The sequence below is a fragment of the Lissotriton helveticus genome, chromosome 5_1, assembly GCF_964261635.1.
Source record: "Lissotriton helveticus chromosome 5_1, aLisHel1.1, whole genome shotgun sequence".
Taxonomy (NCBI): Eukaryota; Metazoa; Chordata; class Amphibia; order Caudata; family Salamandridae; genus Lissotriton; species Lissotriton helveticus.
This window is the reverse complement of record NC_136065.1, coordinates 1,892,465,582-1,892,492,414: the sequence shown is the minus strand read 5'-3', so window position 1 is coordinate 1,892,492,414 and position 26,833 is coordinate 1,892,465,582. Positions and strand designations below refer to the sequence as shown.

The 26,833-nt window shown below is 50.5% G+C and overlaps 1 protein-coding gene across 3 annotated transcripts in view; it reads right to left on the bottom strand.

Annotated features, from left to right (window-relative positions):
* The window catches only part of STAT3 (signal transducer and activator of transcription 3), a 397,539-nt gene that overhangs the window by 172,458 nt on the left and 198,248 nt on the right, over positions 1-26,833 (bottom strand). For all 3 annotated transcript variants that reach the window (XM_078645389.1, XM_078645391.1, XM_078645390.1), the window contains exon 10: positions 5,359-5,451. In XM_078645389.1, coding sequence (XP_078501515.1) covers positions 5,359-5,451 — 93 coding nt within the window. The remainder of the gene's footprint in view (positions 1-5,358; positions 5,452-26,833) is intronic.

Sequence of the window (26,833 nt, the reverse complement as noted above, 5' to 3'; positions counted from 1 at the left end):
TACCAACCCCGGTGGTGGGTCTGCGAACCAATACAACCTACACCAGAAAGTCCTGGAGGACCGAACGGCCAAAGAAGCCATCCCTCCGGACTTGACTGTCCAGGCAGTAGTGAAGGTGTGCAGCGAGGCCCACGTGGCCGCCTGGCAAATGTCCTGCAAAGGGACTCCCCGGCCCAGGGCAGTAGTAGCCGCCGTGGCCCGAGTGGAATGGGCCCTCAGCCCAACAGGAGGCTCCTTCCGAGCCAAAGAGTAGCATGCTTTGATGCACAGGACGACCCACCGAGAGATGGTCCGCTTCTGTACCGCCCTTCCCTTCTTCTCACCCACGTAGCCAACAAACAGTTGGTCATCCACCCGGAACTGGCGTGTGCGATCCACGTAAAATGAAAGCGCACGTTTTGGGTCCAGACGATGGAGCCGCTCTTCATCCTTCGAAGGATGCGGAGGCGGGAAGAAGGAGGGCAAGGTGATGGACTGCCCAATGTGAAAAGCAGAGACTACCTTGGGCAGGAAAGAAGGTCTAGTCCGAAGAACCACCTTATCAGGATGAACAGACAAGAAAGGAGGTTTAACAGAAAGAGCCTGGAGCTCACTCACTCTCCTGGCAGAGGTGATAGCCACCAGGAAGGCCGTCTTTAAAGTGAGAAGACGGAGAGTACAGGAATGAAGAGGCTCAAAGGGAGCGCACATCAGGAAAGTCAGAACCAGGTTCAAGTCCCACTGAGGCATCACGAACGGAGTTGGGGGATACATGTGCGTGATGCCCTTCAAGAATCGTAACACAATAGGGGACTTGAATAAAGATGGCTGATCAGGTAGCCTCAAGAAGGCGGAAAGGGCGGAAAGATAGCCCTTGATAGTGCCCAAAGCAGAGCCCTGCTGGGCAAGGGAAAGGAGGAAGAGGAGAACCTCAGACAGAGGGGCAGAAAGGGGATCCACAGCCTTTGCTGTGCACCATGCCACAAATCTGTTCCACCGGCAGGCGTATACCGACTTTGTGGAGGGACGCCTGGCTGCCAGAATTACATCACAGACTTCAGGAGGCAAGTCAAATGGCCTCAACTGCCGCCGCTCAATCTCCAAGCATGGAGGTGGAGACTGGACAGGTTCGGGTGGAGGACCGTCCCCTGCTGCTGCGACAGAAGGTCCTCCTGAAGGGGCAGGCGGATCGAGGGACCGACTATCATGCTGAGTAGCTCGGGATACCAGTATCTTCGAGCCCAGTCCGGGGCCACAAGGATAACTTGGGCCCGGTCGCGCCTGATCTTCTTCAGCACTCTGGGCAGAAGTGGTATAGGCGGAAAGGCGTACAACAGACCGCAACTCCACTCGCGCCGAAAGGCGTCGCCGAGCGAGTGCCGTCTTGGAAACTCCAACGCGCAGAACTGATGACATTGCGCGTTCTCTTCTGTGGCGAATAGATCTAACCAAGGCTCTCCCCATTGCTGAAAGAGGCCTCTCGCCACGTCCGAGTTCAGACGCCATTCGTGATCCACCGAGCACCGACGGCTGAGTTCATCCGCCCTGGCGTTCAGAGAACCTGCCAGGTGTTGAACCGTCAGAGTCACGCCCTGACGTTCCAGCCATTGCCAGAGACGCAGAGCCTCCTGGCAAAGGGTCCACGACCCCACACCGCCCTGTTTGTTGCAGTACCACATGGCGGTGGTGTTGTCCGTGAACACCTGCACTACACTCCCGTTGACAAAGGGGAGGAATGCCTTCAGTGCTAGGCGAATCGCCCGCAGCTCCAACAGGTTGATATGGAGCCGGGACTCCGCCGGAGACCAGATGCCTCTGATCTCCGCCTCTCCCAAGTGGCCACCCCAGCCCTGGAGGGACGCGTCCGTCACAACCACGTGCTCCGGTTGGGGAAAGGAGAGGGATCTGCCTCTGACCCAATCGCGGTCCGTAAGCCACCACTGCAACTGTCTCGCAGTGCCCTCCGAGATCAGGACATGGTCGGATAGGTTGCCCTGATGCTGGGCCCACTGAAACTTCAGGTCCCACTGCAGAGCCCGCATCCGCCACCTGGCGTGATGCACCAGTAGGATGCAGGAGGCCATCAGCCCCAGAAGCCGCAGCGTCAACCTGACCGAAACCCGGAATAACGGCTGAAAGATGGGAATCAGAGCCTGAATATCCCGGACCCGCCGTTCCGGGGGATAAACTCGAAACTGCGCCGAGTCGAGAACCGCTCCGATGAAAAGGAGCTTTTGAGAGGGACACAGGTGTGATTTCGGCACATTGATGGAAAACCCCAGCTCGTGCAGGAGGTCTGCCGTCATCTGAAGGTGGTGGACGACTGTCTGGGGCGAGCCCGCCTTCAACAACCAGTCGTCGAGGTAGGGGAAGACTGAAACCCCTAACCGGCGCAGATGCGCTGCGACCACCGCCATCACTTTCGTGAACACCCGTGGGGCGCTGGTAAGGCCGAATGGGAGCACGATAAACTGAAAGTGCTCCTGGCCTACCGTGAACCGCAGGTAACGCCGGTGGGCCGGCAGGACGGGGATGTGAAAATACGCATCCTGCAAGTCCAACGCTACCATCCAGTCTTGAGGGTCTAGAGCAGCCAAGACCTGAGCCAAAGTCAACATCTTGAACTTCTCCTTCCGGAGGAAGCCGTTGACGTTCCGTAGGTCCAAGATAGGACGGAGGCCTCCTTTGTCCTTCTTGGGCACCAGAAAGTAGTGGGAGTAGCAACCACACCCTACTTCTGGCCCAGGAACGCGCTCGATGGCCCCCTTGGCCAAGAGGGCCGTAACTTCCTCCTGCAGAAGTGTCAAGTGGTCCCCCGACACACGGTGGTTCTGCGGTGGCATGGCTGGAGGAGTGGACTCGAAGGGGAGGGCGTAGCCCCTTCGAACGAGCTGCAGCACCCACCTGTCCGATGTTATCGCGCGCCAGCGGGAGTGGTGATGGCGAACCCTGCCACCCACTGGCGTCACGTGAGCCCGAAAGCTCGGACTAGGAAGGCTTGGATGCAGCAGCAGAGGGAGGCGTGGACTGACCTCGCCGCTGGCCTCTACCGCCACCACGGCGGAAACCACGGCCGCCACCGCGCTGGGGAGCGTTCTGCGGCGCGTGGCTGGCAGCACGTGTGGGACCGCCCCTTCCTTGGCCACGAAAGGGGCGAAACGAACCCGTCTGCTGGCGCTGGGTCGAAAGACCCAAGGACTTGGCCGTGACCCTGGAGTCCTTGAAGCGCTCCAGCGCGTGGTCCGCTTTGTCACCAAACAGGCGACTGCCATCAAATGGCATGTCCATGAGTGTATTTTGGACGTCTGGCGAGAAGTTGGCAGATCTCAGCCAAGCATGGCGACGAATCGCCACCGTCGTGGACATAGCCCGTCCCAGCGAGTCGGTCGTGTCCAGACCACAACGGATCGAGTACCGCGCCGCATCCCGGCCTTCAACCAAGGCCCGGGTGAGCTTGTCCCGCACTTCCTGGGGGCATTGCGGCAAACACTCCTCGACCGTATCCCACAGGGAGTGGGTGTAGCGGCCCAAGAGGCACGCGGTATTACAAGACCGCAGTCCAGCGCTCAAAGAGGAAAAGACCTTTTTACCAAATTGGTCATACCGCTTTGATTCCCGATCGGGCGGAGCCGACGGGAACGCGGACTGTGAAGTGGAGGCCTGGATCACCAGACTCTCCGGGGAGGGATGGGTGGATAGGAAGGCAGGGTCGTCCGAGCATGGACGGTGACGCCTGGCAACGTTCCGGTCAACCGGTGCACCGGAAGCGGGCCTGGACCAGGTGCCCAAAAGGACATCCGTCAGGGCCTCATTAAACGGCAGCAGAGGCTCCTGGGGGCATGACTGCGGTTTAAACACTTCGGTCAGAATGTTCGGCTTGACCTTCGCGACAGGGAGCTCAAGGCTCAAGGCCTTGGCAGCCCTCATCAGGACCACCGAATAGGCAGCACCTGCCTCAGACGCCACAGGGGTCGGGGAGACAAACCCAGGGTTGGGCGACTCGTCCAGACCACTGGCATCACCCAGATCACCTACCCAGTCCACATCATACTGGCAGGCACGGGATAAAGGGTCCTCAGACCCCTCCCAACCCTCTCCATACTCGTCCTCATCGCCGTATTCTGGATCGACGATATAGACCTCGGGGTCAATGGGCCCCATCGGCGCCGGATCCGGCGTCTTCCGCGTCAGGAGTCAGAGGGGGAATGGGGGTGGCGCCGCGTGGCGTCGGGGACCCGACGCCGGCCGGAACCGACGGCGGAGTCGCCGCACCGCGCGGAGGCGGTACCACGGGTTGGCCCAAAGGAACCGACGCCGGAGAGGCCGGTAGACCAGCCGGCGACGAACCTGAGGGGCCCAGCGGCGCCGGGGCCGGAGCCACCGGCGGCGTCGAGGCAGGAGCACCCGAACCGCTCGGGCCCCCAGACGGGACCGACGGGCCCGCAGGCGCCGTAGGCCCCGCCGGAGGAGACCTCGCCCTCATAGCTATGAGGAAGGCCTCGATCTCCTCACGCGACGCGCCTTCCCCAGGGACCGACGGGTATGGGGGAGACAGCGTCGGCGACCCACGCGGGCCCGCGTGGGTGGGGCCACCCGAGCCCCCGGCCGCATCACGCGGGCGTCGGGGGGAGTCGGGGGTACGATGACGACGCCCCGACTTCTTACGCTTACCTGACGAACCGGAGGAATGGTGGCGACTCCCGGAGCGCTCATGGCGGCTCCGCGATCGTTCCTTCGACCGCTCCCTCGACCTCCGACCGGACCGGGACCGCTCTCGACGCGGGGCCGACACACGGAGCTCGAGAAGCTTGCGGGACCGCTCCCGCCTAGCTTTACCAGTCAAGGCCCGACAGTCGACGCAGGACTCCACGTCGTGGTCCGCGCCCAGACACCGGAGGCAGAGTCGATGGTGGTCGGTGACCGACATCAGGCGGTCGCACTCGTCGCAACCCTTGAAACCGGGCATCCTACCGGCACCGTAGAAGATTAAGTAGTTAACAATAAACTTGGTCAAAAGACCGGAGTACTGCTCTTCGGATCTGCGCTAACTGGCGCGGAAAAAAGAAGAACTGACGTCAGCGCGCAGAGGCGGCGTCTATATACTCCAGCGACGTCATCACGGCGCACGACGCCGACGACGCGGAGCCGCAGGGGACGCCTGCAGACGACGCCTACCGACGCGCAGGGGTACTGCTACGCAAAAGTTTCCGGATCCAGACTGACGCCTGGGGATATTCTACGGTAAGGAATCTAATACTAACCTGTTTCTTTCAGATGTATATTTCACTGTTCCACCTCGAGGGATCTCACACTGTCATGGGGATTCTCTCATTCTGGTTCACTTCCTCAACCTCACAAGTTAAAAAAACCATCACCTACCTGACTTTTGTCGTGAATTGTACACCAGTTTTGATGACAAGAGGACGATCAGGATGCATCGGCATGCAGGGTTGCCTCTCCACTACAAATGCACTGCAGAAGGTAAATAAGTATTTATTTCGTGAAACGAAGTAATAAAGTATTGTAGACAAATATAGGTAGGATATCGCTCACACTGCAGTACAACCAAAATATATTTTCTTTAGCCACAATGAGAAGGGACATTCACTATTACAAAACCTGAAATGTAACAAATCAACATCAACCTCTGGATTTTCATGTCCACCCCCTCGTGGTGGTGCATCTACCACTGCAGTATCAATGTACTATTACACAATGAATCTTCATGTGCATCCCTAGTAGGGACCAAGATAGTAACCACTCAAATAGAGATGAGCTAAGACCCCTCCTGCCTCTACTCGGATCGTGCCGCTTCTCTAGCTGAGGGACTGGAACCACTAACATAGCAATGTACATGGAGCCGACGATGAAGTGCATCATCCCCCCTATAGTAAAGCACATGTACCCCACAGACTATGTGCAATGCAATCACTATTTTGTGGTACAAAACAAAAGGTTACTTACCTTTTGTAACAATCCTTCTGGTGGTTACTCTATCTACCTGCAGATTCTATGTCAGGACCTGAGGCTTCGGATTATGCATTTCTTTCTTCAATTTATGGAAACAAAATTTCAGTAAAGGACCAACAATCACATGAGTCCTTGAACAAAACATCTATGGTCTCCACATCTTGTTCATCCATGCAAGACCATCTCTCAAGCAAGGCAATGAACCAAATTCTGCATTAACAACATAAGATACAAAGGAACCATGGCAGTGAGCAGATGGGGCGGGGGAGGGGGGGGGGTTCTTTCTACTACAATAAAATGAACATCCTTTTTTTTTTTTAAAGGCACTTCCTTTTTTCTTTGATGGTCAGCAGCCAGATGAGTGCCTTTCTTGAGATTATGTACTTATATGTGGTTTTACTTTATAGCTTTAATGGTTAATCACAGCATTATTGTGCAAGTTGAAACTGTTTTTTTCCTATGAATCGTGGTAGCCCACGCCCTGAAAAGTGGTGCGGGGGGAGTAATGTACTTTCCTCAGCAAGAGTTCAGTTCCTTTTGCGTGGTCACGGCTGCTGGAATAGGCTGTGCCTCGGCGCTGGTTTGATGAGATAGCGTAAGCGGATACTGCTTCCAATGTCCATTTAGGACAGGGTGTTAGGGAAAGTTTCCGACACCTGTCCCAAAGAACACAATGCCTGGATCAGCAAGATCTCAGGCGAAGGATGAGTGGACAAGAAAGGAGGGGCTGCAAGGGCAGGACGAAGCTTGTTTCCGGTCCAGGGAAGGCATGGCTTGGCAGTTCGGGCTGGACTGTTCCCATGAGGCACAGGGTCAGACTGATTTGCATATAGCCATGTCTGAACTGGGGTGGCAGAGTGGGCTAAAGAACGGTGATGGATCAAGCCCAGATCTTTTGACTGGGTGTGAGTGTTTGATTGGTTCTGATGCTCCGTCCATCACCACCCCCTTTTGTACCGCTTTTTGCCACTAATGTATTCACTGCTGCAGTGGAAGATGGTTCAGCGAGCACTAGATACGGCATATCGAGATTAAAGGGGGCCAACAGCTCAGAGGATGGGGATGAGAGTTGAAGAACCTCTGTTAGAACATTAGACTTCGTCTCAGTAGATGGTAAAGAAAACTCCAGCACCTCTGCAGGTTTTCTGATCACTGAGTGAAAGGATATCTGTTAAAAGTATGAACCACACAGCAGGCAAGTAAGGTCCAGTACTTCTTTATTGATCATCCACTCTCCACCAAACTGAGTGATCTCAACATTCTACTGTAAGTTCTAAAAAGGGATAGTCCAAGGGAGAAAAGGGAGAGGGGCGGGAGGAATGTACCAGGTGGGGTGGGAATAAGGAAGATTACAACACACCTCCCTTGATTATCTAAGAAAACATTGTTACACTTGACTATCTTGTCACAACTCTAAAACTGACCATTCTCGAGGCGCACCACATTGTTAAAGGTTTTGGAAAACCAGCAAGGAGGATATAATTTACTTTGATTGTGCACATCTTTTACACATCTCTTAACCTGCACCAGGTCTCCCGCCCTCCACATAGGTGCTTTTACTCCATACTTGTTGTCGTACCAGTTATTGTACTTGGTTTGGTGGCGCTCAACCTTGCTACTAACCTCCTTGGAGTAAAAATCCACAGTACTACCCTCATTAAACCAATTAGGGTTCAATTTGGTGCTGAGTTCTCTTCTTCTGAGGGTGACAAACGGGGATACCCCTGATACAGGATTGGGTGAGGTGTGGTACGTCAACAAACACACCAAGGAAATGAGGGTCAAAGGGATATTTTTAAGACCAGCCTCAGTTCAAATTCCCAAATACCATAATAATAAGAACCAACTGAACTGGGGGTCTGAAACATGTACCTCACCTCACCTGGACCTAGCTCAGGATGAAGAGGCCCCGCTCTGCAACAAAAAAGGAAGAGAACGACAGGGAGGACAGAAAGATAAGAGTGGGTGAACTTGCTGAGTTCATGATCTCACAGTTCCCACCCTAATTCTATACCACAATCCTCTTGTTAGGTCTCGGCTAGTAAAGCGCGAAGCGCGTTTTTGCCAGAGAACTATAGTCGGCGTTTCAGCAGAAAAACGCGACAAAGGGGAGACAAGAGCTGGCCGTGCGCCCAGCATTCCCTATGGCGGCATCAGATTCCGACGCGCGCCTTCGGACCGGGTCGCGCGCGTGAGCTTCTACCGTAGACAGCTCACGTGCTGCGCCTTGAGACCCTCCGGGTGAGTAGTGCGCTATACAAATGTTCTGATTGATTGATTGACGTGACGTCGCACGGCCCAATCCGAAGGCGCGTGTCGGAATCGGCTCTCGCACTCCCACCCCTTCTAGCCGGCTGTATTGGGACTCTCACAGTGTCTCTGTTTTTTTGTTCTCGGTGGCTGTGCACCAAGTTTATATGAAAACAACAATCGCAGCACCCGCGCTTTACCTTTAACCATGTTAAAGTACAGCGCAGGTGCTGTGACCCTGTACCTCCTACTGCCCGGGTTGTGCTTTTTTCACACCCCTTTTCCCAGGCTCCAGTAACTGCCAAAAGCAGCGCTCCTCCTTGCCCGGGGAAGGGTTAATTCCTGTGCGAGGGCGACGGTGAGTGTCCGCAGTGTCCATGTCTCTTGTTTTATTGCCCATTCATTCCTGCGCCAGTGCCTGCATCTCTCTGCCCCAGTGTCTCTATCTTCCTAACCCAATGCCTGAATCTCCCTGTTCCAGTGCCTGCATCCCCCTGTCCCTGTGCCTCTCAGTCCCCGTGTCCTTGTATCCCTCTCTCTGTGTTTCCCTTTCCTAGTGCCCGTGTATCTCTGTCCTATTGCCATTGTATCCCTGACCCAGTGCATTTATCTCGCTGTACCTATATCTCCCTGTGCCTGTATCTCCCTGACCCAGTGCCTGTATCTCCCTGACCCAGTGCCTGTATCTTCCTGTGCCTGTCCCGGAATCTACATCTTGGCAGCCGGGTGTCCAAGTCTCCAATCTCTACAGACTCCCTATGCCAGCGTCTCCTTGCCACGGCATACCCACAGTCCATGCGCTCATCCCAACTACTCTTCCTTCCAATGTTTCACACCATCCCGTTTTCCTCACACCGCGCATTTATGGGTGAGAACCACGCATTATGCGGGCAAGTTTACCGCTCAACCTTCTGAAACCTCTGAGGAGGTTGGGAAACAGCACTCCTGAAGTAAGGTCCCATTAAAATCAATAAACAGGAATACTTTGTATAGGATGGGGGCAGTTTCAAAAAGGATGATAGTGCTCTGTGTCTGGGGTGTGAAAATGAGCCAACAATGGGTGACGCCTTCCAAAACAGGGTGAGTACCGTGCATTATGCGGCACCGGTTTACTGGTAACTTTCAACAGCATCATCTTGAAGTTATCATATTCTTGTTGGAAAAAATAAAACAGACACGTTTCTGGTGAACTTTAACAGCCTCTCTCAGCCAAACTGACTCTCTAGTGCTTTCTGCCAGTGCCCCTAAGGCACTTTACATGCAGTTACACTTGTCAGGTGTCTGCTTCAGGTGGGAGAGTGAAGGCGTGCGCCAACCAGCACTTCTCCCTTCTACGAAAGGCTAAAAGGAGCAAACACCACTTTCAAATCCTGCAGATTGCTGCCTAGTATCCCTTCTTAGGTGGCCCGCCCTGTGCAATCAAACAGTGTCGCCCCCCCCCCCCCTCTCTCCTGCACAGCTGTCCCACGCTGCTCCACACTGCTGGATGCTTTTCACGGGGGCTTGTTCCTGTTGGTTCCTTCGCGTGGACAGGAATTTGCGGAGGGGACTAAATAGGTAAACAGAAAGGGAAACAAGCATTTGCAATGCAATAGGTCTCGCATTTACGCGAGTTTGAGATATCAACATGGTAAATGGCAATGCCTTTTATTATTATTTTTGATTTTGAAGCATAAATAAAAGGCATTGCCGTTTACAATGGCAATAGCTTAAACTCACGTAAATCCAAGACCTATTGCATTGCAAATGCTTGTTAAAAACAGTCTTGGAAAACTCTAGAGTGCCCCGCAAAGGACTCTCCTCACATCAACTATGCTCACTCAATGTTTCTCATTCTGTAAAAAGCTTAGATTGAAGTGTAGTTTGCACGGAGGCTGTGCAACATATAAACTTCCTTCTAGTTGCTAGAGACAGCCTTGATGTGCATCCCCACCAAACTTTCAAACTTTTTATTGCAGAGCGGGGTCTCTTCATCCTGAGCTACGTCCAGGTGAGGTGAGGTACAGTCCCCGATCAAGATGGGTGAGACATTAAAGTTTCTTTTATTTCATAGGATTTATGCGGACTACGCCATTAGTGGCCTATTGGCTTAACACAATACAGAGTTTTGATGTGACAGTGAACTAATGAGGAATGTGTTGATAAATATGTTTTACAGATGCGTCGCTTGAAGCGGAGGATATGTTACAGTAGGTTGTATTGATTCCAACCTTATTATCATATATTATTATCTTTTTTTTACAAATTTTCACTCCTTTTTACTTTTATGATAAGAGTGATTGAAGCAGTAGGAATCATGAAGAACAGAGGTCCTGATGAAAGCACTCTTACCCTGTAGGCTGAAACATGTTGGCCGAATTATTCTAGCAGTTATTTGTTAACACTGCTTCTTGCACCGTTCTGTTTTTAGTCTAGAGAGTGGGGTGTTAACATTAATAAAAATAACATTTTCCTCCTCACGACTCTATTTTAACATCACACACTTTGATTTACTTATTTGCACTTCTTTTTGATTTCCATGTGATCACAGACTGAAGACATTGTATAGTCTGGTTCACCTTGTGCAGGGGTCTTTTATCAGATCCCATTGAGTGAACCCTTATGCTGGAAGTCTGTCTCCATGATCAGGAGATACACTATCCATATTGCTGGATAACCAGATGATAAAGATTGATCACTCTGACAATTGATGGGAATCCAAGTTCTGCTCAATGCTTTCTGATTCTTTTACCATTCCTTTCTTTTCTTCACTCGTCTCTTTTTTAACTCTGTTTGTGACTATACATAGCACTTGTTGGCTTGAGGTGTGGTACGCCCATAAACAGTCACGCAAAGAGGCTTCTACCACATGCACATTCGCTACAGCTAGATGCCTATTTGCACGTTCGACAAGGCCATTGGCCTTGGGGCAATAAAGAGCTGTTTTCTCATGTTTGATGTTCCAGCTAGTCAAAAAGTCTTCCATAAGTTGGGATGTAAATTGCGCCCCATTGTCAGTGATCAAGGTAGATGGTATGCCTTCCTTTGAGAAAACATCTTTAAGAAAATCCAAAACTGATTTGGTGTTGGCGCAATGAACAAATCTCTGTGAAATTCATTGTGATGTGGAGTCAACTAAAACCAACATGTATTTTTTTGTGGGTCATCAAATTGTCCATGGGTCCGATTATGTCCATTGCTAGTTTACTCCATGGTTTGAGCGGAGCTTCTACCGGAGACAAAGGAGTTTTACGTGTGGCTCTTGATATGTCACTCCTAGCACAACTGACACAGTCCTTAACTTGCTGTTCCACCATGGCATCCATCCTCGGGAATCAGAAATTCTCTCTAATCTTGTTTTTTGTTAAGCTGCGTCCCAGGTGGCCTTTGTTTCCTAGGTCCACAATTGTTTTCCTTAGACTTCCTGGGGGTACAATCTTGTTCTGACAGTATATTTTGACTCCTATAATGCTCAGTTCATCCGGGACCTACCAGAAATCTTTCAGTTCTTTTTTAAGTTTGTTACGCTTGCTGGGCCATCCTTGCACCATTAACTCCTTGAGTCTGCACAACCCTTTATCTTCTTCCATGCCTCTCCTCCATCCTTCTTCTGTGAGGGCAGGGTTGGTCAGCACCACAATAGGACTATCCAGCAGTTCTTCACGAGGTTCTGTTTGTATAAGTGCTCTTGACAGGATGTCCGCAATTTTATTGTCATTACCTGGGACGAATTCAACTTTGAAATAATAGTTTTCCAGGCCTAGAATCCATTTACTTATGCGGGGAATACTGTTCTCCATACCTTTAACAGTGAATATGAAAGTTAAAGGCTTGTGATCAGTGCTGATTGTGAAACTGGCTCCCCAGAAGCACGCCAAAGCCGCTTTCTGAATAACTGAGTAGTTATTTTCAACTTTTGATTGGCAGCGAGAAGCGAAGGCAATGATTTTTTCATCCTTCCCGTCCCTCTGGGAAAGAGTAGCTCCCAGTCCCTTGTTGGAGGCATCTGTAGTGAGAATAGTCTTCCTTCTGGGTTCGAATGTACCAAGAGCTGGGGAATTCATGATCTCTTCCTTGAGAGCATCCACAATGTATTTATGCTGGTCCTGCCATACAAATTCCTGTTTTTTCTTTAGTAGTTCCCGTAGTAGGTCACATTTAGTGGCAAAGTTCTTGATGTACTTGGACATGTATTCCAGTAATCCCAACAAGGATTTCAACTCTTCCTTGTTCTTAGGGTATGGAGCATCCTTCACCGCACTCAGAAGGTTGTTCTTAGGATGAAAACCCTGCTCCTGGAGTGTCCTAGGTAGTCCACTGATGGTAATCTGATTTGACATTTGGATTTCTGTACCTTTCAACCCTGCATCCGTTAACTTCTTGAAGACTACTCGCAGGGTGCGGTCGTGGGCTTCGGCAGTACTCCCATACACAAGGATGTTTTCCTGAAAACACATGGTGTGGTCCACGTTCTTCAGGATCTGGTGCATGATTTTCGGGAAAACCAATGCGGCCGATGCAACGCCGAACAGCATCCTCTTGAGGATGTACGCGCCATGTGGGGTTATGAAGGCAGTGAGGGGCCTGGATTCGGGGTGTAGATCTATCTGGTGATAAGCCATGGAGAGATCAATGACCCTGAAGTACCTTGCCTGACCGATAGTGCTAAGCATTTAGTTTATGTTAGGTTGTGGGTACCTCTCAACCCAAATGTTTTCGTTTGGACTTCTCAGGTCCACACATAAAGGAATTCCTTCTCCATTGGCCTTGGAAGCCATCACGCCAACCATTCCGATGGGTCAATGGTTTGTATGACACCCATACTACTCAACCGGTTCAGTTCTTTCTCCAATGGCTACCTTTTGAGATGTGGTACTGGAAGCAACTTGTGCACTATGGGTTTAGCATTTGCTTTGCACTTGATTTTATGTTGAAAATCGTGAAGCAGGCCCAGCTTACCCTCAAACAGTTTGGGGTACTCCTCACATATTTTACTATCCGTAAGGAGGACTTGGTCTTGGCTATTTGGGTCGAGCATCATACCCAGTTCTTCTTGGTGTTGCCACCCCTATGTAAACATTGCCCCTAGTGCTCCACCCTTTGAACTCAATCTGCATTTCCTTCAGATCCACTAAGGTTATTGGCTCTTTTGGTGTAACCAGTGGGTGATATGTAAGGTTTCATTAACCGGATACACCCTTTTCATGTTCATGCAATCAAAATTGCTAAAGTTCAACAGAGTGAATGGGTAACCGGAGTCTGCAAACATAGAGACAGAATTACTGTTTAGTAACACTTCACATTTTAGGTAAATCACATTGACCGTCTCGGTTTTAACCTTCATTTGAAAAACATATCTCTTCTCAATAGGAATGATACACATGACTTCTTTAAATGAGGTGCGTTTTTTGTTCCCTAACTCTCTGTCATGCGGGCTCCCCTCTCTGCACAGTCTTGCAAAATGCCCCCTTCTATTGCACTTCTTACATGTGACACTCTTGTCTGGACATTGAAAATAATTAGCTAAATGACTACCACTGCCACACTTAAAAGATCTGAATTTCTTTTCATTTACAGAATCTGGGTTGTCCACATCCCTTTTTCCTTTTATCTTGAAGAATTCACTTTTTTGCTCGACCTCTTGAACATTTGCTACTAACCCTCTGGGAGACTTCATCTCTTTGATGCATTTAGCCGTGTGTTCCACTGATTGGGCAATGGCAACTGTCACTCTAAGGCTATGATTCTTGGCTAATAGTTTTTCTTGTATGCGCAAATTGTTGGTGCATCTCACCAATTGGTCTCTTATGAGAGAGTCTGTAAGGTTGCCAAAATCACATAACTGGCTAAGACCCCTAAATGCTGCATTGTAATTAGTCACAGATTCTTCCTTGCCCTGTGCTCTGGTAAAGAACTTGTGACGTTCAAGACCACATTTATGTTGTCCCCAAACCGTGTTTCTAGTTTGAGCATAGGGTTAACACAAATGCCCACTCCCTCTACATCTCCCCCTTATTCATTCTCAGGCTCTTATAATGTCTCGTATATTTTCCGCCCCTGAACACCCAAATTATGAAGAAGAATATGTTGCTTGCGTAAACCTGTGAAACGCTCCCCACCCCCATGGCAATTAAGTAGGATTCTAATAATTTCACCCATTCTTTCCAACATATTTCGGGATCACCAATTTCATTGAGAAAAGACAGGGGTTGGCTCATGCTTGCAGCCGCCATCATAATGATAGAAAAAAGTGTAAGGGAAATAAAACATGGTAAAAGCCAAACAGGTGGATGTACTAATGAGCAACGTAAGTAGAGAATGGAAGCAGTGCGCAATATTAAAACAATATATAGCAAAGTAGGCAGAGAGCGTAAACAGTGCACAGTTACAATTAGCCCTCCTATCTAAAAGTCAGTATATTAACGGCAGGGAGATAAAGTCACTGTCCAAAGGTGAAAGAGCCCAAAAGAGAAGGAGTTAAAAATTTTAAATCTCACCTTAAACACAGTCTTGGAATAAAGAAACTAACGATAGAAGTGAGGAACAAGGGTAAACTCACATACAAAGCAAAAAACTCAGTGAAAAGGAAACGCCATGGTGTGTACAGACGACAGAAGAGACTCCGATGTATAAAATAGTAACTATCTGAGGAAATTTTGACAGATTGTCCTGACGGGAAGGCAGGCGCTGAGGTGAAGCTAGTCTCCAGAGTTGCGAACGATGAGGTAAGCAGAGAACATCTGGGGTGCGTTGTCAAAAAAGAAGTGTCTCTGGTATGCGCAGAGCTGGAACCTGAAAAGAAATCGGCAGGCGAAGCGGACGAAGGCTGACGTGGTGGAAGGCAGACGCTGAGGTGAGACACGTCTCTAGAGCTGCGCACGATGAGGAGATTTAGAAACATCCGGGGACCGTCCTCAAAGGAGAAGTGTTTCCGGTATGCGCAGAGCCGGAACCTGTGGAGGAATCAGCATGCTAAGCTGACGAGGCAGACGTAGTGTAGAGAAATCAGAGCCAGAACGGAAACCAAGGAAGTGAAGCTGACGAAAGGCAGATGAAGGGGATTAAAACTGGTGATTAGGTTGAGCTTGACAAAGCAAGGTTGATGAAAACAGGCGATAAGGAAACCGGAACCTGATGAGAAATCGAAGGGAAAACTGACCAAAGTAAAAGGATGATGGACTTGGAAAGGTGCCTTAAAGGCAATATTCAGGGCTTTAAGTGGGATGAAAAAACTGGGGGGTCTCTCAAAGGGGCGTGGCCAGTGTAATTAGGGGCGTGGCTTTAAAACACACACTTAAAATCTGTGGTTAGCATAGTGTGCCGCTCGACTTGTTTTTTGCTGTTTCGGTCATGGCATCCAGATCTGTGATACAACAGGTAACATCATCACTACAACAACTCAGGACTTTTGGCTTTGTCAATGGTTATTAGTTGCAGAAGATAAATGAGCTGCAACTATGGCTTGTATATATTATTGACAAAGCTTCCAATTAAAGCCCTGGTGACCCCACCACAATGTTGCTGCTCTTGCGTTTCAGAAAGAGAAGGGAAATCCAGAAAGAAAATGACTCTTTAAAGGATTTCCCTTCCTCCACAACGCTCACCTGACATGACATCATGAAATGACTTCTCCACTAGTGAGCAGTGTGAGCAGCGCACATTGATGTGCTTGCTGCCTCGAAACAGGTCTCTATCGGGCTTTGTTTTGCATCCTGGCATTTTTTTCCTGGACTGCAGTCACTGCAATCTGGGGGAAAAAACGGACCACCTGCGCCAGGGCTAAAAACAGAGCCCGATAGAGACCCGTTTCGAGGCCCCCTGAAAAAAACTGCCGGTGCTCGGACCCCTTGAGACCCGGCCCACTTAAAGCCCTGGCAATATTCCACAACAGCTGAAAAGGGACAGTCCGTAGAGATTGGTTCCTCTTAGAATGGTTGTATGAGGTACCAGAACACCAGAAAATAAGTGTGGAACCGGTACACGGAGGCACTTGGCGTTGGAAAAAAAATCTGATGTTAAAGAATGTCCTGCACATTAAAGTACTGTAAAACACTGCAACCATCCTTGAAGAATCACCGTGATGTGGCAATGCTAGATACAAGCAATGACGAGACTGTCTTCTTCAATACCAACTGCGATGACAATGGAAAGATAACAAATAGGGGAGATGACAAAACCTGCCCCCATCCCATCCACGTCGCCAGTGTTAAGTGTGAACCACACAGCAGGCAAGTAAGGTTCAGTACTTCTTTATTGTTCATCCACTCTCCACCAAACTGAGTGATCTCAACATTCGACTGTAAGCTCTAAACGGGGAGTGTCCAAGGGAGAAAAGGGAGAAGGATATGAGGAATGTACAAGGTGGGGTGGGAAGAAGGAAGATTACAACACAATCACTTTCCAGAGGAGGAGTTCCTGAAGGAAACTCAATTTCAAATTCTGCAGAGGAATCATAACTACTGGCTGAAGTAAGGCCAGAAAGTTAAATTGCTGAGTCAATGGGACCCTGGTTCAAACTGGTCTCATAAATCCCAATCCATATCTGCACCAAATGGGGTATATAAAGGCTGGTCATAATACATAGACATTTCCTGCAGGTATCTTCCTCTGTCTAGTAACCTTTGTGCATAGCCTGGAACGATGCTCAGCTGTGGGGACCACTGGCTCAGAGTCCAAAGAAGTAAGCGGCACTAGCAGGGTCCTAGATGGTGGTGGATGTGAAGGGCCGGGCGGAAATAAGGCTTTGGACGCTTTCCATCTGTGTGTCTTTGAATGGTGTTTTAATATTTCATTCCAAATAAAAGAAAATCAGGAGTTTTAGCTTCATTGGCATCTATATGTTCTAGTTCACACAGTTCAGTAATTTGGTCCCCTTCCTTTTGCAGGAGTTTGAGAGGAGCCACTGACGTTCCTGAAGGAAAAAGAAAGATTAACCCATGCAAGTTGTGATTTTAACTCAAATTGCTAACTTCTTTCTTGCTTTACAGTAATTGGTTTGCAGTAGTTTCTGTCCTGTAACTCCAGTTCTGTAGTAGGGGAATCTCTGTTATAGTCATAATCTAGTGAATAGTCCCGCCCATGTGCGTGGACCCCGGAGCAATCAAAAATAATCTCTTAAGGTGTCGAAAAATGCAGAACTGCACAGACACGTTAGAGAGAATTTAAAGACAGATAATGCAGCCTATAGCCACAGGCTACACTGTCCAGTACTTCAACTAGAAATTCCAATAAAAATCCACAAACAGCAAAGCCTGTCCAGATTTCCCTTGCTTTAACAGCAAAACCCCTCTGGAATGATAGAGAGGAAGACATGGACAGACAAGCCCCATAGGCTGCCATTATGTGGCTCAAAACAGGATACTGTGCCTTGAAGAGAACCTTCCAGAACTTCACAGTATCCCAGAATGCACTGCAGGTCCCTTTTACTTTCAGTTCTTTTTGAAGGCGTAACACGCCAGACCTGTAGCATTCCTTACATGAATATCTCTCTCCACCGGAGAGGAAGGCGGGCGCTTATGACTATAACAGAGATAACCCTACTACAGAACTGGAGTTACAGGACAGAAACTACTCCTTCTGTAGTAGGGGATCTCTGTGTATAGTCATAATCTAGTGAATAGAATGGCAAGCCCATCCCCACACCAAAGCAGCGGTGGAGAAAAGAGAAATAACACCACTACTGTGTGAACAGATTTCGCGGCGAAGCCTGCCCAACCTGAGCGTCTGCCCTGGCATCAGTGTCCAGGCAGTAATGCTTAGCAACGGTATGGACCGACTTCCAAGTGGCCGCCTTGCATATTTCTGCAATTGGAACATTACGGAGCAAAGCAGGCGTGGCAGCTTTGCCCCTGGTGGAATGAGCCTTAGGTTTACCCCCTAAGGTCTTACCAGCTTTTTGGTAACACAACTGTATACAGGACACAATCCACCTAGAAATGGACTGTTTAGAGGTAGCAAGACCTGTCCTGACTGATCCATAATTGATAAACAATTGGTCTGACCTACGAATATCCTTGGTTTTATCCAGATAAAATTTCAACACCCTCCTGACATCCAGGGAATGCAAGGACCTTTCCGCTGGAGAGGAAGGATTCTGAAAAAACTTAGTTAAAGTTATGGTCTGGTTAACATGAAAGTCAGATATAACTTTAGGAAGAAATTTAGGGCGAGTACGCATAACAACGTTAGCAGCATGAAATACAGTATAAGGTTCTTGGCAACACAACGCCTGAATTTCACTCACCCTGCGGGCCGATGTTATGGCCACGAGGAACGCCGCCTTCCAGGACAGGTGCTGCAACGAAGCCTTATGAATAGGTTCAAAAGGCTCCTTCATCAATCTGGACAGCACCACATTCAATTCCCATGAAGGCGAAGGAAGCCGGACAGGAGGGAACACTCTCTTCAAGCCTTCCAAAAATCTTTGATCACAGGGATCTGAAAGAAGGAAGTATGTGAAGGGTATTTCCTGTAGGCAGTCAATGCAGCCAGATGAACCTTAATGGAATGGACATTAAGGCCAGACTGCGCCAGATGTAGAAGATATGGAAGGATGACATCGTCCTTACATGTCGTCGGGTCATAGTTCTTGGACTTGCACCAGATGCAAAACCTCTTCCACTTGTAAGCATAAGAAGTCCTAGTGGAAGGTCGCTTAGCCTCCTTCAGTGCGTCCATGCAATCTTCTGGTAGATTCAGATGGCCATATTGCACTATCTCAGGAGCCATGCCGCCAAACTCAAAGACGAGAGGTTGGGGTGCAACATCTGCCCCCCGAACTTCGTGAGAAGGTCCGGCCTGCACGGCAACCGTATGTGAGGAAGAAGAGACCGGTGAAGCAGGTCCGTGAACCACCACTGTCTGGGCCATTCCGGGGCAATCAGTATCATCCGCGCCCTGGACTGGGACAGCTTGATGAGCACTGTCGGAATCAGGGGAATGGGTGGAAAAGCGTACAGAAAGCTGTTCGACCAGTTGATCCATAACGCATTCCCCAGCGTCCCCGGCTGGTAGTACCTGGAGGCGAAGTTTCGGCATTTGCTGTTTTCGACGGTGGCGAACAGATCTACTTCTGGAGTCCCCCACCTTGCGAAGACTTCTCCTAGTACTTCGTCGTTTATGACCCATTCGTGGTTTTCCTGAATCAGTCTGCTCAGCGCGTCTGCCTGAACATTCTGCACACCTGGTAGATGGGTAGCCGTTATCGTCAGTCCTCTGGCTAGAAGCCAGTGCCAGATCGCCTGCGCGTCCTGCGACAGAGTGCGCGATCTCGACCCCCCCTGCTTGTTGAGGTAATACATCGTGGTCGTATTGCCCGTCTGAACAAGCAAAGAGTTGGTCCGGAAGGACGGATGAAAAGCCTTCAGTGCCAAGTGAACAGCTCTGAGTTCCAGGAAATTGATGTGGTACGTGGACTCCGTCGGGGACCACGTCCCTTGAATCTGTAGGTCTCCGGAGTCCGCCCCCCAGCCTTGGACCGACGCATCCGTTGTAGGAGAGTGGGGTCTGCAATCCTATGGTCACCCCAGATTTTTGCTTTTTGCTTCACTGGTTTATGACTTTCCCTGGCTGTGGGCCTGCTAATCAGACCCACAGCCTAGCTGTTCTCTCTCTAAATTGACAACCATGTACCTTAGGTGCATTTACCAATTGGTACTGGGCCACCTTATCAGTCCCTGTACAGTATACCTTAGGTATCCAGGGCATAGGTGTACCCAGGGCCTACCAGGGGCTGAAGCATGTATTATGCCACCCCTTGCTGGCCATCTAAACAGACACAACTGGCTGCACGACAGCTGGGGCAAGGTGGTGCAATCACCCTTTGCTTTAGATATAGTTACCTATATCTAAACCTAAAATGGACACATATATTCCTATCAGTCACTCCTATGGAAGGCCTTATAAATCCTGAAGGCAGAGTGCTTGGAATTATGTGAGATGGTGCTCTGGCATGCGCTGAGCCAGTTTGCAGCTTGCGGAACCAAGTCCTAATAGCTGTTCCATGATAACGCTATACCATATACTCTTAAGTGCATTATCAACCTCGCGGTTAAATGCTAACTCTGGTATAACATTATCAAAACATGTCGAGTAAGGTGTCATACGAATTGGAATACTACCCCCTCGCCAATTCTGGCGACGGGGGTAGCATTCCACCCTTCTAGAGGGACACGACATGTATGTAACTGAGAACCCCGGTTAAAGTTAACTCGAGCCTTGGCATCACAAAATGGATGCTGCCACCACAGACACAAGTCTGACCTCCTGCTGCTGGGAGTCCTTCCAGCGAGGACGGCTTGGACAAAGGGTTTCCTGCCTTGGGAGGTGCTAGCACCACCCCAGACAGGATTTTGTGTATTGGGTAGGGTAGGCTTGAAAGGAATGAGACATGCCCGGGGCACACAAGGTGTCCTGTGCATACACCGGTTCAAACCAGTTGCTGGGGCATCCCTGCCCCAGCTCTGGCGGGAAACCGGACAAAGGATAGGGGGTGTAATCCCCCCTTCCTGGTCCCACCCAGGGGAGGGACCTAGTCAGTAGTGCAGCCCCCTTTAGCAGGATAAAGGTAGGAGCTGGTTCCATTCCAAATCAGATTATCCTGAACTATTCTACAAGAAGAAACTCTGGCCTTCGACGTTCTGCTCCACAGAAGACTGAAGAATCTCCCTTGTGGGCAAGGAGTGTCCACCCTGCACAAGCAGGCACCATCAAGCGCCCAGCGGCTTCCCTTTGTCGTCTTCCCTCGAGGATCCAGACTTCAGAGCCCGACGAGACCCGGATTCTCAGACCTCTCCGACCTCAACTCACATCTGCAGCAAAGCTGAGACCCGTGGGTGCGACGAGACACGTGGGACCGGCCATCTTGGAAGAAACTGCACTTCGCTTCCAGCACGACTCCCAAGGTAAACTCGACCAAGTGCTTTGGGGACTGAGAAGCCCCAGCCCCGAGCAGACCCTGCACCGAAGATCAGCCCTCCAGCATCCACGAGATGTGCGTGGGGCCCTTCTGCTTGGTTCCTGCTCGACGCGTTGTCTGGTCACTTGTCGGCTGGCTAGTGGCCTCCTAGACGACGAACCTTTGAATTTTCACTGCTGATCTGGTTGCTCCAGATTGGCCCTTGCTCCCTTCCAAAAGAGGGGCACCCCGGACTCTCCTAGTCCGCACCAGACGCTTTCTTCACTCACCGCGTGGGTTGCCTTTGCCAAGGCCTGTTGCCTCCAATCCCGGATCCAACACCGCCGACAGCGAGAGCCTGCGTGGGACAGCTCGTGCCTCCATCCTGGTCATCGAAGACACCTCCTGGTCCACGTGGCTGCAGAGTCAAGCGTCCACTCTTCACCTGATCGCGACGTCGACATCTGGTTCCTTCCCGGTTCCACTCCAGTCACGGGCTAGTGACTGTGAACATTGTCCCCTCTGCTTTCAGGTCTCCTTCTTCACCAATCCACCCTTGGATTGCACCGGACATCTTCCTCCTGGTCGCCTGCAGCATCTTTTCTTTCAGGCTCCATAGACTTCAACGCGAGAACCCGGCGCACTTTGACACCTGTGCACCCGCAGTCCTTGGGTGAGGTAACAAGAGCATTTCGGTGCTCAAGGGTAGTTTAACTGTCCTAGTGTCCAGTTCCACAGTCGTCGTTCTCCTTTCTACTCAGGATTGTCAGTACTCACCTTTTAACTTGAACTGTACTGTCCATAGACGTTGTTACGCATCTCGCGTGTCAGTTCACACTCTGCACACGCGTTCCGTGGGCCTCCTATTACTTACCTGAAGTTAGTGTAGCGTGGTCCCATCGATCCTACAGCCTCTGGACAGCTCCATTCCTCTTATCGACTTTCACATTCCACTTACTTAGTATGTGGTTTGTCGTGCCCCTAGGGCACTATTGTAATTTTGTGCAACTTGTAGTATTTTTCGTAAGAGATTGTCATGTGCTTAGCCCTCTGACCTCATAAAGAGTTCAGAGGTGTTGTTATTAATAAATAGACTTTTTATTTTCATAACAACCTGTGTGGTGTCCTTTCATCTGGTATTCAAGGGGTTATATTGTGGTAAAACAGCTGGCTTCACATGCCAAAAGAGTTTAGCCTAAGACTGCTTTGTCCATGCTACCATTAGGATAGCTGGTCTATAAGGTTGACTTACAACCAATCACCATAAGGATTGTTTGAACTGATACAAGGTGATCACTAGAACTAGTGAGCATCATATATCAGGCCGACTTCTCACATCCGTCACTATAGTCTGCGTGGGAATGTCCTTGTGGAAGGGAACCCCTCTGAGGACATTCTCCGCTGAACACCACCACTTCAGAGACTGAAGAGCATGCAGAGACAGTCGTATCTTGTCGTCCCAAGACCCTCTCCTCTGATCCCACTGATCCTCCAAGCACTCGTGCAATGGTCTCATGTGCCGCCGTGCGTGTGGCGTGAGGAAGATACAAGAGGCCATCGACCCCAGTAGAGGAGACACCGTCCTCACTGTTGTAGATGGAGCGGTCATAAGAGCCTGAGCCTTCCGAAGGAGTGAAAATCGTCGCTCCTCCGAAGGAGACACGCTTGCTGACAGCGTATTGATGGAGGCTCCCAAGTACTGTATGCACTGGACCGGAGTCGGGACAGACTTGGACATGTTGATGTGCAACCCCAGCTTGTTCAAGAGAACGCACGTCTTCCGGAAGTGCGCTTGAGCTTCCGAGAAGGAGGAGGCCTTGATCAACCAATCGTCCAGGTACGGGTAGACAAACACCTTGTTCTTCCTCAGGTGTGCAGCTACCACTGCCATGCACTTCGAAAAGGTCCTGGGCTCAGACTTCAGCCCGAATGGCAGTACTGTGTACTGATAATGATTGGCGCCAACTTGGAATCGCAGGAACTTCCTGTGTTTGTGCGCAATGGGCACATGGAAGTAAGCATCCTGTAGGTCTATAGCACACAGTCAGTCTCCCTGTTGCAGCTGAGGATAAATCTGATGCAACGACAGCATGCAAAACTTCTCTCTGCGAATCCACTTGTTTGCCTGTCGCAAGTCCAGAATGGGCCTGAACTCGTTCTTGTCCTTCTTGCGAACTAGAAAGAACCATGAGTACAGACCTCTTCCTCTCTGAGACAGAGGTACGTCTTCTATCGCCCTTTTCCTTAACAGGATATCGGCCTCCGCCTGGAGCTCGTGCAGTTGAAACTACGAGCTGACCGGTGGAATTGAAGGAGGCGGGCCAGTGAACCGAAGACTGTATCCATTGCAAACAATATTCAGCACCCACTTGTCCTGAGTCATTTTTCTCCACTCTGCCAGAAAAAATTGAACGCTTCCCCCACCGGAGCGGGTAACGGATGTAGGGGAAGTAACCGCTCAGGGTCGAGACCCAGCCGGGCCTTTGTTCGCTGTAGAAAACTGTTGGCCTCCTCTACCCTTCTGGCGCTTCTGGAAGGGCCTCCGGAACTGCTGCTGTTGTTGCTGCTGTCCCGAAGCCTGTCCTCGCCCTCTGCCCTGTCCCCCGAACCATCTCTGGAACGGGCGGTAGGCCTTCTTTTCTTTGGGCTTCTCCAAGCCCACAGCCGTCAGAGTCTCGGCCTCTGCCTTCATGCGGGCCATCTCATCATCCGCATGTTTGCCAAACAGGGTTTTCCCCGAGAAGGGCAGATTGGCCACTCGCTGCTGGGCCTCCGGCTTGAGTGAAGTGAGCCTGAGCCAAGCATGGCGCCGCTGGTTTATCCCATGGCAGTACCCGTGGGCCGCCAAAAGTGAGACATCAGCAGCCGCGCTGATGACCTGGTTCGAAACCAGCATCCCTTCCTTCAGGGTCTCCAGGAAATGTTCCTTCTTATCTCGTGGCAGGAGTTCTGTGAACTGCTGGAGGGATCCCCACAGGGCACGATCATACCGCCCCAGCAAGGCCGCATCGCTAGAGGCCTTCATGGTCGTAGATGCCGTCCCATAGGCCTTCCTGCCAGCTGAGTCCATCCATCGGCTCTCCTTATCCGGAGGCACGGTAGAAGACGGAGAGGTGGAGTGTTGTTTTCTGGCTGCCGTCTCTATAACGGAGTCCGGAATAGGGTCAATCCGCAGAAAAGCCGGGTCGGAATCCGGGGCCCTGTACTTCTTAAGAAGACGGGATGGAGCGGCTTTCGTCACTGCAGGCGTGAGGAACAGCTCCTCCGCCGGCTCTACCAATCCTGGCACGAGCGGTAGTAGAGGGCGAGACAACTGCTTCTTGTGAAGAGTCTCAAAAATCACGGACGTCGTAGGTGTTGGAGCAGTCACCATGATTCCCAATTTTGCTGCACCCCTCAGGAGAACGTCCTGGAACGTGCTGATGTCATCCACAGGAGACACTCTCGTCCCCGGGGAGTCCGAAAAGGTCGGGGAGTAGGACCTGGTTCTGGAAGAGTCCGTCCGGGACCGTGATCCGCGCCTCCTGTGGCGCAGTCTTGACCTCGTAGAGGATCTGTGACGACTGCGCGATCTCCCCCTCCGTCCGGAGCGGGATCGCGACCTCCTTGGCTTCGGTCACCCTGCCTGTTCCACCGGGGTGGGCGACTTTGGCTTGGCTGAGGCTCTCGGCCGAGGGGTCCCCTTAGGAGCAGTAGGATACCGTGGCAGTGAGACTGACCTCGGAGGAATCGGAGGTGGGTTGTCAGCCGGCAACTGAGGTTGAGGTTGAGGCTGAGGCGGAGGTGGAAGTGGAGGCGGGGTGGGATCCCGCGGAGGAAGTCCTCTCGGTAAGGAGGCGTAACCGTCTTCGGCCTAGCAGGGGTATACACAACAGAGTACACCGAGCCCGGTGACCCGCCCTCCTTGCTAGGCTGGGACTTTGGAGAGCCCCCCATAGGCAACTGAAGCTTGCCAGAGCGACTCCTGGCATCAGAACTCCTTCGGCGTCGAAGAACGGCGACCGGGCGGCGAGCGTCGGCCCCTCGACGACGAGCCTCGTCTCCTCGACGGTGAGCGCCAATCCCTCGACGGCGAACGCCTTCGCCTCGACGGCGACCTCCTACGCCTCGACGACGACCTTCTACGCCTCGACGGAGACCTTCTGTGCCTCGACGACGACCGTGGTCTCGACGGCGATTTTCTCCTAGACGTCGAGGATCCCCTCAACGACGACCTTCTCCTCTTCGCCGACGGCGAACGGCGGTGTCGCCTCGACGGCAAGCGCCGACGCCGGGCCACTCGACTCGACGTCGAATACGACGCTGATGAAGACGACGACGAAATCGTCACCGGAGACTTCGACGGCGGTCTGTTCAGTTCCCTCGACGTCGAGCGTCGACGCCACTTTGACCCAGAGCCCTGGGGAGACGGGGAACAGACTGCAGTCATCCCTCTCGACGTCGTGGTCGGTGCAATCGACGCAGACGGAGAATGGGGACGTTTGCTGGTCTTCCTGCCCCTGGGGAGCCCCCCCAGAGGCCTCAGCATGGGCAAAGGAAGCCCCTCCAGACCCACCTTGTGCCTTCAGCCTCCTGACCTCCAGGCCCTGAAGTCTGATCTTCATTCTATCCCTCAGGGTCCTGCCAGAAAAGCCCTGACAAATGTCACACTCCTCTGGGACATGAGAAAAGGGAAGGCAGATGATACACACCTCGTGTGGGTCTGATTTGGCCTTCTTCCTGGAGCACTCTAGACATTTGTCGAATAATGCAGGCATATTGACAATCAAAGAGTGCACCAAAAGACAAACAGGAAGAAAAAACACCCAAGTACTTCAGAGAAGTACTCAAATAACTTTGAAAAAGTGAAAAAATCACCAATAAACCCTTGAAAAAGGGAGAGCTCAATGCTCCAGGGTCCTGCTTGGGGGAGCCGGAAAAAAGAACTGAAATAAAAGGGACCTGCAGTGCATTCTGGGATACTGTGAAGTTCTGGAAGGTTCTCTTAAAGGCACAGTATCCTGATTTGAGCCACATAATGGCAGCCTATGGGGCTTGTCTGTCAATGTCTTCCTCTCTATCATTCCAGAGGGGTTTTGCTGTTAAAGCAAGGGAAATCTGGACAGGCTTTGCTGTTTGTGGATTTTTGGTGGAATTTCTAGTTGAAGTACTGAGCAGTGTAGCCTGTGGATATAGGCTGAATTATCTGTCTTTAAATTCTCTCTTAAGTGTCTGTGCAGTTCTTCATTTTTCGACACCTTAAGAGATTATTTTTTATTGCTCCAGGGTCCACGCACATGGGCGGGACTATTCACTAGATTATGACTATAGATCCCCTACTACAGGAAGATGATTCCCGTTCTCGCTTTCTCTATCCTGCTACAACTGATATTGCAATTGTCCGGTATGAGAAGGGTGAATCAAGGTAGAATATATGCCCAGAGACCATGCTCCTTTAAGCAAAAGGTTTTTCATTTCTTTATTTTTGTTTTTAAAAATTCCCAAACCAGCTAAAAGGAGGAAAAATAAAATAACCTACTTAAAGAAAAATCCCTAGCACCATAATTGCTCAGTCATTAATTCTTCTCCTCTAGCTCTCCAAGTCTCTTTCCCATCACTCAAATTGCTTAAGGTCTCACAATTCACCTGTGCACTTTTCCCCACGAGTTGTGTGATTGTCAAACAGTAAAGATGTGCAATATTTTCACTGCTGTCATCACATATAAATTATACCATTTAAAAAAACAAAAAATGTTTTTGAAGTGCTGATGCTTCAAAAAG